Source organism: Pelodiscus sinensis, chromosome 10, assembly GCF_052426305.1.
Source record: "Pelodiscus sinensis isolate ZL-2025 chromosome 10, ASM5242630v1, whole genome shotgun sequence".
NCBI lineage: Eukaryota > Metazoa > Chordata > Testudines > Trionychidae > Pelodiscus > Pelodiscus sinensis.
The window spans coordinates 15,468,959-15,481,263 of record NC_143061.1 but is presented as its reverse complement, the minus strand read 5'-3'; the positions used below and the strand labels follow the sequence as shown (position 1 = coordinate 15,481,263).

Here is a 12,305-nt window from a genome sequence, read left to right as displayed (position 1 = left end):
AAACTTTCGTCATTGTTTCTGTCTTGAAAAACATCCATAAAATCCATAACCAAGACTAGGCGAGCTTTGGTGACAGTTGAGGTCTGTGGTGCCAAATCAGAATCGCTTTTGTAGTCAGATTCAGAGCTAGACGAGTCAACATTGGAAAGAATTTCACGTTTACGGAACCCATTCTGAATAATAGCCTGTTTTATTCTGTCCCAAGCAACCCATTTGCAAACTTCCACGTAAGTTTCACGGCGCTGTCGACCTGCCGGAGTGAATGTGTGTTCCACATTTATCATCCTATTGTCCCATTCCTCTTGGATGAAGCACTTGAATGGGTGGTTGACAGCCACATCAAGTGGTTGCAACTTGCAGGTCAGTCCACCTGGAATTAAGACGATATGTGCACCCACAGCATTGATATGTTTCTGAACTGAAGTTTCTTTATGAGCGGCCAAGGAATCTAAAAGCAGCAGGGATTTAGGATTAAAAAACCCACCTTTTCGTGCACGAAAGCAGCTGTCTGTCTACGTCTTCATAACATCTGTGTTCATCTAGCCCTTTTTGTTAAAAACCAGATAAACGCCAGCCGGCAGTTTTTCTCTAGGCATCGTTACCCTCTTAAAAATCACCATTTGGTTTTAATTTATCACCATTTGCTGTGCATGCCAACACAACAGTAAAACAGGTGCGTTCATGACCGGTGGTTGCTACACTTACTGTTTTTGATCCAGTTTCCTCAACAGACCGATTAGCAGGTATATCAAATGACATGGGCACCTCATCCATGTTAATAACGTTGTTTGGTTTCAAGCCCATCTGGTTAATTTCTTTATGTACAAAAGTTTTAAAATCATCCATTTTCTTCTCCCATTCATCGGGAAGCCGTTGGCCAACAGATGTCTGTGCGCAAACTGACAGATTGTTTCTCCGCATAAATTTGTACACCCAATTTCCCGAGCCCCCATTAAAATCATAGCTTTTCTGTTCCATAACCATAAGTCGAGCCTCAAGCTGTATGGCTACCGTTGACATCACCCGTTTGTTCTCTCTCTGTGCATGAACCCACTTCAGCAGGTTTTCTTCTAGACTCGGCCACTTGGCTTTCTTTCTGCGGCGTATTCTTTTCTCAATCTTTGCTTCCTTTTCCACTCCTGAACAGACTTTTCATTGACAGAATATTTTCTCCCTGCTGCTCTGTTTCCATTGTCCTTTGCATAGGTCACAATACACAATTTAAAATTGGTTGTGTAGGATTTTCGCTTAGGCATGTTTAAAAAGTTTTAAGAAGTTTTTAATACTTTTTAAAAATGTATTACAAGTTAAAACTACTAAAAGAATAAATAAATGGTAAAATGGTGTGGTTCAAAGGGGTTATATACCAGCAATAAGGGTTGTAGCATACTTACTGCTCAGAATCATCAGCTGTGGTTCATTAACACTTCATTACAGGTGCTGTTCATTAACAGTACCCACTGTTCATCTCCTGCGGGCTATACACGTGTGTGGGTTATCTAAGACTTTTTTTACACAATCAGGAAAAACTGCGGGTTATGCATGGGTGTGGGTAATACATATGTGTGGGTTATATACGCTAATTTATGGTAATTTAGCAATGGTGACAAGACATGACTTATCCCATCATCCACTTTCCATGCACATTCTTTTTGGGATGAGGACCTAATCACTGTGATCTAAGTGCTTATCAAGGCAAGAATATGGTATGTTGACTCACTCAACCAGCAGCTGGCAACGGGGGGAGGGTACACAAAGGATTCGCCTGTCCACACTGGAACTCAATGCTTTCCACTGGATCCCCATTCTCTTCTGGGTCCTACTCAAGGCCCTGGTTTTGAATGAGGCCTAGCTATCCAGGGTATTATTATTATTATTATTAGTGCCCAGGGTAGGTGAAACTAGTAAGAGATAGATCATCCTCCACATATGGGCCCTTGATTACAGAACACCCCATAAGAGACTGGGGTGAGCCCAAACCTGACCATCTTCAGAGGACATTGTAAAGCCCAATGTAAAACAACAGCAAAATGGAAGTCAAAGAATGAAGAGTTGAGTCATCCTGGGTAATATTCAGCCTGCTGCAGGTGAAAGCTTACCCTGACTTATAGTTGTGTTCAACAACTTAAGTGCTACAAAAGTCATCTGTTATCCCTCTGTTCAGGAATTAATTTCACCTCATGTTAGGGTTGCCAACTTTGATTGGACGAATTCCTGGACATTTCATTACATGACATAATCTTTAACTAAAGATTAATTTCAGTTCTTGGAGGCTCTTGGAAAATCCTGGATGGTTGGCAACAATACCCCATGCGCATGTAAGAATTTGCAGAATTGGGCCCAAGCACACTAACAAGCTCAATGTCAGCCACCAACACACAATCCAATAAGGTCCAATGCCATCTGAAGATGTGAAATCTGCCTCGCACCTGTGTATATGTACTCCACGTAATCGGGGTGCTTTTTAGCAAAAGCGTCCTTCATCTTGTCTATTTTGTCAGCCTTTGCTTTAGTTGCAAATGGTGTATACATAACTGAAAAAGATTCTTCTCTGATGATGGCTTCTTCAATCATAGCCTAAAAAAAAGGAGAGAAATGATACATACTGTGCTGGCAAAAAGTGAACTGTCATTAAAAAAAAAAAAAGTGGGGGAGGGAAAGAAAAATAATTGCTGTCACAGTTGATATTTTTCCCTTTAATAATTGCACAGTCATGCAAAGATAACATATTTTGGGCTAGAATATTAATTAGAAAAGAATTCAAATTAGTTCCAGGAAACATTCCCTGTCTCATGCTCAGAAAATCAATTTAATGTAGAAAAAACATTTGTAAACAGTTTTCAGTGCAGTGAGCCTATGTCTTCAATGGGGAGAAAAGTATTAGGTAAATTATCTGCAAGTTAAAAAAGACTAAATTGATTCCTTCTGCTCTGAAGGTCATATCCTTCACCTGAAGTTATATTCATTATTTTGGAGCTGGTTAAATACTATACATGTAGGTTACTCCTTGGGTTGGCATGAATCAAGTACTAGGTCTGTATGGAATGTTAGCCTTAAAATACAAATTGTTTGCACAAATTTATGCTTGTGCAGAAGGCCAGCACAAAGTAGATGCATCATGTAAAACAGCAATGGGCAACCTGGGGTAGTGAGTTGGCCACATGAGTTGCCCTCCTTCATCTCAGTGGGCCACAAGGTTGTTGTAGCCAAGACAGTCTCCTGGGATATGGTAGTTTTGCTAACTACTCTTGTGGTATATCTACAGTACCACCCTAGTTTGAACTAAGGTGGTTAATGTAGGCAACCGGAGTTGCAAATGAAGCCCGGGATTTGAATTTCCCGGGCTTCATTTGTATATTGCCGGGTGCCGCCATTTTTAAATGTCCGCTAGTTCGGACTCCGTGCCTGTGGCTACACGCGGCACGAACTAGGTAGTTTGAATTAGGCTTCCTATTCCGAACTACCGGTATACCTCGTTCCACGAGGAGTAACGGTAGTTCGGAATAGGAAGCCTAATCCGAACTACCTAGTTCGTGCCGTGTGTAGCCACGGGCACGGAGTCTGAACTAGCGGACATTTAAAAATGGCGGCGCCCGGCAATATGCAAATGAAGCCTGGGAAATTCAAATCCCAGGCTTCATTTGCAACTCCAGTTGCCTACATTAACCACCCTAGTTCGAACTAGGGTGGTAGTGTGGACATACACTTGTATACATAGAATTTGTGGGGTGTGCTGATTCAACCATAGCAGCGCTTTGATTGGCTGCAGAGGGAGCACATGGTTCTCACAGTTAGTCGTGTGCAATCAGCAGACACCTCACTTCACATGTCCTTGCTGTATGTGCATGTCACTTTAGTAATACCAGTAGGAAAAAAATGATGTGGCTCTAAACCAGCAGACTCTGGCAAACATGCACATGAGCAAGCATAAACAAAAAGTCTCATGGGCCACGCATAGAACCCTGACGGGCTACATGTGGCCTCAAGATTGCAGGTTGCCCACCTCTAATGTAAAACCACAGCTGAATTGGTCGGCCCCTTGTGTTAACTGCCAATATCAATCAGAATGAATCTGGCTCAGCATCACTACTGCCCTTGCATGGGTCAGGATTTAACCACAGTTTCTGAAACAGCATTGAACGCAAACAGTTCTTTCTGATTTGCACGTCCTGTTAAGTCACATGCAATGCTGAAGCAATTGCATCCGTTACAGACATAGGTTGCGTTTTCCTTAGTGTCGACAAAGCCTCAATAAAACTGGGAACACTGAAATAGTTCTTCAGTGTAACTTTGTGTATGTGTAAACATTCACCCAACACAAGACCAATGGAGATAAACACAACGAAAAAGCAGACAGAAACTGATCTGCACATTCTAACAGGGAATAGCCTTCATATCATATCCTATATTGCAACGAATCACTGAAAAGCTCAGTTTTTTAACTGAATGGGGGGAGCCGACAGGATTGTCAGGCCCCTGGGCAATGTGGGGTGACCGGCTCTGTGTCCTTGGAAGGGTCGGGCCTTGGGCACAAGGGGTGGGCCCCCCCCCGGTGCCGCCTGGATGGTGAGATATCCCCCCACTCTGCCACCCCTCATAGCTGGCCCGAGTGTGCTGTGTGGGGCTCTGCACTGTTCCCATGGTGATTCTAAATGGACTTGGGCTCCAGCCACTCCTGCAGTAGTGGTGGTGGCTGCCAGGAGCCTTGGGCTTTTTAGAATCACCAGGTCCCCCCACAGTGACAGGCCTGATAAATTGATACACAGACCTGTTTTACAGACAGATCAAATGGACCCCAGTTCAGTTGTTGAAGTCATTTCTCAGTGATATAATTGCCCAGGAAATAATGCGCATGTCTGAGCAATGCACTCAGCAGACAATTGTTTCTGCTAGGTTGGAAGGGAAGAGTACAATAGGGAACATGAGCTAAGTATCTGAGTCCTTTTCTATAATGGTCATAAGCAGGCCCTTTTATATGTACTGTGCCAATTTATTTCCAGGAGCACAATACTGGACACAATAGAAAGATCTATTCCCCTTGTACAATGTGTCTTGGAAATGGCCTGTTAGTGGACATAGTTAAGAATCAGAGTCTGCCCTCATAAACATTTTCCAAAGGTGGCAAAGTTTAGAAATAGGCTACTTTATACAGAAGAACCACATGCTCTGGATAGCAAGACAGTGCCATGTATATATGGTAATGATACATTGAATCAATTTATGTATGCAACCACAGAATAGAATGGAATCAGGAAATCAACTGCACTTTGGTTCAAGTCCTTCTGTCTCCTTTGCTGGTGTGAACAGCCCTCACAGCAGCAGAAATGGAGCAGTTTTACTCTGCAAGGAATCAGACAGGATGCCAGGAATACACACAGGGAATTGTCACCCCTTGCAAAGCCATAAATCCAGCCTATGAAATCATGCTCATAAGTCCTGGTAGGTGTCAGGGACTTGAACCCGGACGGCCTCTGTTCATTGTCTGACCGCAAAGAGACAGGCAACACCAGCAAGATCCAATCACAAGCTCTTTATTGAATAGTGCGCACTACGATAGATAGCAGCCCATCTCCAAAGTGAACCAGCAGTGATTTCATTAACAAGTAGGCTTATATAGACAGTTCCGTCGCGTCACAGACTATTCGTCCAAGCAACCCATCCTCCTTAGAAACTTCTAGTATCCATGCACACCTGGCCAACTATACATCATGGCCTTAAGCAATTCATAATGCATCAGCAATTTCTTATCAGCCCAAAAGACAGGTACTGGGCAACAAGGAGACAGTTTGTTAGGGCCAAAAGGAGAACATAAACAGGGAGTTTGGAACAAACAGGGAAAGAGCAGAAACAGGGAGTTTCCTTATCAGTTCTCACAACAAACTGTTCCTCATCACAGCAGGTACAAGAATGAAGCTTCTTACTTATCTTACTTTTGCAACTTAAGCAAGTGTGTAGGGTGCGCCCCTGCTTGAACCCATCTCCAGTTCTGCCCAGGGACTACCCAGAAACCTTTGTTACATCTGCTTTAGCATAACTGCACTAGGCCTAATTTTCTAGGGCCTAACATAGTGAAGGCACAGTCTAAAGGAGCTGCAGGTAAGTGAACCTTCTAGTCTGTTTCTCTCAGTCTGGGGAGGTGTGTGTAAGGGCCTTATAGATAACTGCTCTCCCCTTTGAAGAGTTCTCCAGGGCTGTGCCACAATACACAGGCTGGGTATTTAGGGTAGCATTTGGGGCTCATTAAGTCCTTTTAGGCTACTCACATGCACTCTGCCGACTCATTCATCTCTGCTGGGATGGCTGCCCACATCCAAACATCTGAGACATGGAAAACAAAACAAAGACCTGCCATCTTTCAGTCTCAATATGGAGTAGGAAAAACAGTGTTTGGAAATTACCCTGCTCTGCAATCCAGAATGGGCAATATTCAGTCTTGGACCTGTAATAGTTTTAAAATGACCAGGACCAATGTCCGGGGGCTGGGAGGAATGAAGAGGGCAGCTGCCTCAGGGCCCAGTGATTTAAAAGGGCTTGGGGTTCCCAGCTGCCACGACAGTGGAAACGGCAACATCTGGAGTCCCAAGCTCTGTAAATCACCACCGCAGCCCCAGGTGATGTGCACCTGGCTGTGCCGAAGGGCTGGCTTGTGTAAGCCCCGCCCCCTCTACCCAATGCCCTGCCCCTTCCAAGGCATCGGAGCACCCCTGCCCAGGGCTGGACAAATTCTATTGGTTGCACTGAAAATGTCTGTTATATCATGTGTCACAGATGTAGGGACACTGAGGTATGTCTACATGGTCAAGAAACTCTTGTGGAGGCAAGTCTCACTCAAATGACTCTGTCTTAAAGGGCTTTCACAAAGGGGCTAAAAACCAGCTCGGTATACATTCATGTTCTGCCAGGAGGGCAGACTCTGCAGCTCAGCAAGCGGGGGCAGTTGAACCCCAGTGCTGTTGAGCACATTGGTCAGACATGCACATTATTTCCTTGGCCAGCCTAGTCCCCGTGTCTTTGCTGCTATTTTTAGATTCATGGTGTGAGCCCAAGTCCGTTGACCAGACCTCTGAGACTCTCGGAAGAGGGGTTTTTCTCAGCATAGAGGTACCCTTACTGTTTCCTTCTGGTGAGATGGGATAATAGCATTCCCGTGATATATAGCTACAGTAGCCATGGCAAGCTGAGAAATATTAGACCTTAAAATAGCAACATCGTGATTTACAGGAAAGCTCTTTCGGATGTTTTATGTCAGTTTTATGAACTCTAATTTTTCTATCACTCTGGGACTTGCAAAAACCCAGCTTTAAAGATGAAAAAATATGAAAAATAGCACTAATAAAGTCTTCAAGAGTCACATTTTTTTTAAAAAAGCAGAGGCCTAACTATTTGCCCGCACAATCAACAAAACTTACAGTTCAGATATAGTCACTGAATGGGGTTGGCATGTTTGTGCAGATATTGGGCACCCGTTATTAGCATTTGACCATAAAGCTATAGATAGAAAGCAATTTCCTAATATGTAGTTTAAATGGAATGCATGGTGGTATGCTGCAGCATAGAAGTTTTACTGGCACTTACTTTCATAACTCATTTTTGGCTTTGCCAGCCCTGAGAAAAATTCAAAATTATGGCAATAAAACCTGTATACCGTCATGTACCCATAAACAGTCTGTACAGGATGCAAATATGGATGCAGTCAGAGTGCAATATGCTAACATATCACTAAAAGGGGGAAAACAGATCCTTAGATTTTGGTCAATACTACTACTGAAGGTACTAGTATTATCTAAGAATAATATTTTTCTCCAGCTCTAGAGAGAATTGTCACTGCTATTTGTTTTATTGTCCCCTTGGATTTTTATGGGCGAAAATCTTTAAGGGCATAAAAACTTCAGGGCATAAAAAACTTTGGAACAGAAAACTTTATGCACTGGGATCCCTAAAGATTTCTTGGCTGAAGTCTTTATGCACTGAAGTCCATATGCTCAAGGAGACTTTAATACAGACATCTATTGGCATTTCTAGACACTGAGAATGAGTTCCTAGCAACAGTTATTCCCCTCCCTTTGTGCATTGAGAATCCACTCAGTATTCATTCTAGTGGAAAGACTTCCACTGACTTCGCTAGACTTTGCATTGGTTCCTGGAGAACAGGAGTGGGAAAGTCTTTTTTTTTTCTTGCCTCCATGCCTCTTGAGGGGCTCTGTTTAGAAGCAGCTGGGACAGGATAATGTTGGTGTACCCAACTAGTGGCAGACTCTTTGCACTCCTGCATCAGGATTGAGGTGGACACCTTCTAGATAGGCAAAGACATCTCCCTATGCACCGTGTAAGACTGGCTGAATTTTCACACATGCCCAATGCAAGCGATTTGCGGTGCCATCTCAATGATGGCACTGGCACTACTTTGACATTTGTGGCATTAGAAATGTGGGTGAGGGGAAAGAACACCAGGGAACTCAGAGAAACTGATGGAACATTGTGAAATCTATAGTTTCCATGAACACTATGAAAAACATCTTCCCTACAGGTCATGCTGGATTCCAGTCCTTAGGGATTAACATTGTCCTGCCATGTAAAATGTATTTGGATGGGGGAGGTGGCAGCTGCAGAGCACGGGGTCCCCCACTGACAGGAAAGAGCAAGGCAGGTGGCACCTCTTGGCCTTTAGTCCACACTTGCTATATATATGTATAAACGTATGTAAAATGGCCAGGTATATCTAGTGTTAGAATGTGGCCACAATGAATCTCAATGCAATATTTTTCTTCATAAAATTTGGAAACATTTTAAAAACTTTTCAAACATTCCACTCCCCGATACCTTCCAGATTTGGAGAATGTCAAGCTAACAGAGCCTATATTCTCTCTCATTCAGGTCTTGAGGTAGTACTCATTGAAGTCAATGGAAAAACTTCCACTCAGTGAACACTGAGGGTGTGTCTACACTGCACTGTTATTTCGAGATAACTAGCATTATTTCAAAATAACAATGTGAGTGTCTACACAGCCGTTCCGTTATTTTGAAATAATTTCAATATACTAGATGGCTTATTCTGAAATCTGTAAACTTCCTTCTATGAGGAATAATGCCTATTCTGAAATAGCTATTTCAAAATAAGACGTGTGTAGATGCTCCACTGTTGCTCTTTCAAAATAACCCCTCACAAGGACCATTCTAAGTTATTTCTCCCCAGTGCCTCTTGGGGCTCTAAATTGAGATAGCACATCTACATTAGGGAAGCCTGCCTTGGACTACTTTTGAGGCTTCCCTGCAGTGTAGAGGTGCTATTTTGAAATAAGCTATTTTGGAATAACTATTCCGGAATATCTTATTTCAAAATAAGCTTGCAGTGTAGACATATCCAGAGTCAGGCCCATGTTGAACATTGCAAAGAATCAAAAGTACCCTCTTCGGCAGTGCACTGAAACATAGGAATTGCTATTGGATCACACCAATTCCTCCAATCTGGTATCATGTCTCCATGCATGGCCAGCACCTTTTGCTTAAGTGAAGGAAAAAGAAACTCTTCAATAGGATTTATGAAATAACTCTCCCACAGGAACAGTTTCTTCCTATGGTTGACCTGCCTTTGAAGCATGAAGGTTCATATCTTTTCCAGAACTCTTGTTTTGGAACTGTGTGAAGTCACAGAATCTATAGAGCAATTATTAAGCAGCAAAGTTTTTACATGTCGAACCTTAAATACCAAATCACGGATTCCTTTAAATCTGAAATAAAAACACACACCCCCTTTTGTGTCTGACCATCCTACTTCTGTGAAATGAAGTAGACCTTTAAATGAAACCTAAATTTTAGCCCAAAGAGTCTTACACTCTCTTTAATAACCTCTAACATTTTTGGCAAAAACTCATAAAATGACCAGGTAGAGTTCCAAGAAACAACGGTATCTTATGCCAACTTTTTATGGCCAATAGTATAACTACTTGTTTTAATGAAGCTTTTGCCATTTTGCTTCACTCATAACAGACATGGGAGAAGAAAAATTACAAAGCGGCTGCAAATTCTTCATAATGATGACAGTAGCATTGGTGGCTGCATTCCCTAACCTTAATCCCCTTTAAGTGAATAAAAGTTTAATTTGGAAAATCCAATTATCTTGACATCTTGAGTTAGCTAAAAATGTAGACCTCTTCTGAGAGCTTTATCTTGGAGCTGCAGTACAAGCTCAGCCATGATCCCTTATATTTTATAGCAGGAATTGATGTTTTTACTGATGATTTTTATGAATGCAATGGTATCAGCCAGGGCAAAGCTGGAAGCCTCCTCTACAAATGTTTATTGCTCAGCTGCTGGAATGTTACACTTCTTACAAACATGGAAACACTGCAGTGAAACCTACATACTGGCCTCTATATATTTCCTAGTACGAGGGAATATTTGGCAGCTCTGTCCTAAGTCTGTCAGTGCTATGATACGAATCACTTATCATTGTGAACTTCTTATGTTATTTTTATTTTTCTGGGGGAAAACTAGGTAGCATGTTCTGTTCCCCAAGCTGTTTTATGCTATGAAAAATAATATAGTGCACATAGTAGATGAGATCTTTTTCTTATAGGCAATGTAATACCTCCTTGTTCATGTAGGTCACATCAAATGTCAGCTTATCTAGATTCTTAAGTTATTAATAAGTCACTACACTGTACCAGTTTTTTTGTGTGCAGTATATTTTTAAAACTGGCTTTGCAGAACAGCATAAGAATACATGTTGTATTTCACTGAGTTCTAAAAGCCAGAAGCACAAACGCTTACAATGTTTTCTTTACTGTTCAAGATGCATTAGATATTTCAATAAAAGTTTTGGGGAAGGGATTCCATACTTTACATCCTTCCCTAGAGAGCACCACTCATTTTTTTTAAAAAAAGTATACTTGCTATAAATGGATGGCAGTGAAAGGGAAAAGGCCAATGTTGTTATTGAAATGCAATGCATATATTACTACCAGTTGGGGAAAATATTCAGCAAGCTATCTACATGTGTCCATACACGCTCACCCCCAAATTCCACAAAACGTTATGCAGGAATGATGTTCTTGTCTTGTGCAAAGTATGTTTACAAGCAAATCACAAGTGACATCAACGGTGGATGGGGACTGACTCTTTCCTTAGTGCCTCACAAGAGGAAATTGGTGATGAATTAAATTCAGGCTATGTCTAGACTACACAGTTTTTTCGAAAAAAGTGGCCTTTTTTCAAAAAAACGTCATTTGCGTCTAGACTGCCGTCACGTTCTTTCGAAATTAAATCGAAAGAATGCAGCAGTTTTTTCAACAGCGGTAAACCTCATTTTATGAGGGAGAACACTTTTTTTCAAAAGAGCTCTTTTGAAAAAAGGCATTCTTGAACACAAACAGGGCTTTTTCAAAAGAGCTCTTTCGAAAAAGCCTTTTTCGAAAGAGACATGTAGTCTAGACATACCCTCAGAATTTCTCTTAGCTGTAGGTTGGGGGAAGACTCTAGCCAATGATACAGTATTATCTGGCATAATGAATGAGGCATAGCTAAATTTATAATGGACTAGAGGTGGAAAGTAGTTCATTAAATTGATGCCCTCCCATATTTGTGGAGAACACTGAAGTTGGACCAACGAGCGTTTAACCAGAATTGCTAAATGTCTACTCTTTCTTTATAAACAAAAGGTTGTTTTGATAGCAAGCAGTAGCTAAAAAGGAGAATTTAATATGACTTTGTCCCTGTACCATAGGGTTTTTCTTCTGGCACCCTCTAAAAAGACTTATAGTTATGGATCTTTGTTGCTGTCAGTACTTTGGCAAAGTGGCTGATATTTGAACTCTCTGCCCATTATTACATTTCTCCAGTGATGTAGGAAAGGAATTATAAACAAGAAATTTATAAAAGTTTGATCCCAACATGAGAGAACAGTTTGTAAAAGTGCTGAATGACGCTGAGCCTTGATGCTTTTCAAGTTTTGTAAATCACACCTAGAGGTTAAAATCTAGGCAATGGAGTTTGAAGCTACCAACTGACTCTTTAGCATCTTCATCAACTTAAAGGTCAAAAGTGACCATCATGGTCATCTTGTCTGACCTTCACATTGCAGGCCATAGAACTTCAGCCATTCATTCTTATAATAGACCCATAACCTCTGAGTGGGTCAGTGAAGTTCTCAAATCATGATATAAAGACTTCAAGGTACAGAGAATCCACAATTTACACTTGACCTGAAAGTGACCATGGTCCATGCTATATAGAAGGCAAACAAGCCCCAGGGTCTCTGCCAATCTGACCCCGAGGGAAAATTTCTTCCTGACCCTAAATATGGCAAT

The 12,305-nt window shown here is 41.7% G+C and overlaps 1 protein-coding gene across 1 annotated transcript in view; it reads right to left on the bottom strand.

Annotated features, from left to right (window-relative positions):
- The window catches only part of SPATA16 (spermatogenesis associated 16), a 162,023-nt gene that overhangs the window by 42,517 nt on the left and 107,201 nt on the right, over window positions 1-12,305 (bottom strand). The window contains exon 6 of the mRNA XM_025190469.3: window positions 2,430-2,577. Coding sequence (XP_025046254.3) covers window positions 2,430-2,577 — 148 coding nt within the window. The remainder of the gene's footprint in view (window positions 1-2,429; window positions 2,578-12,305) is intronic.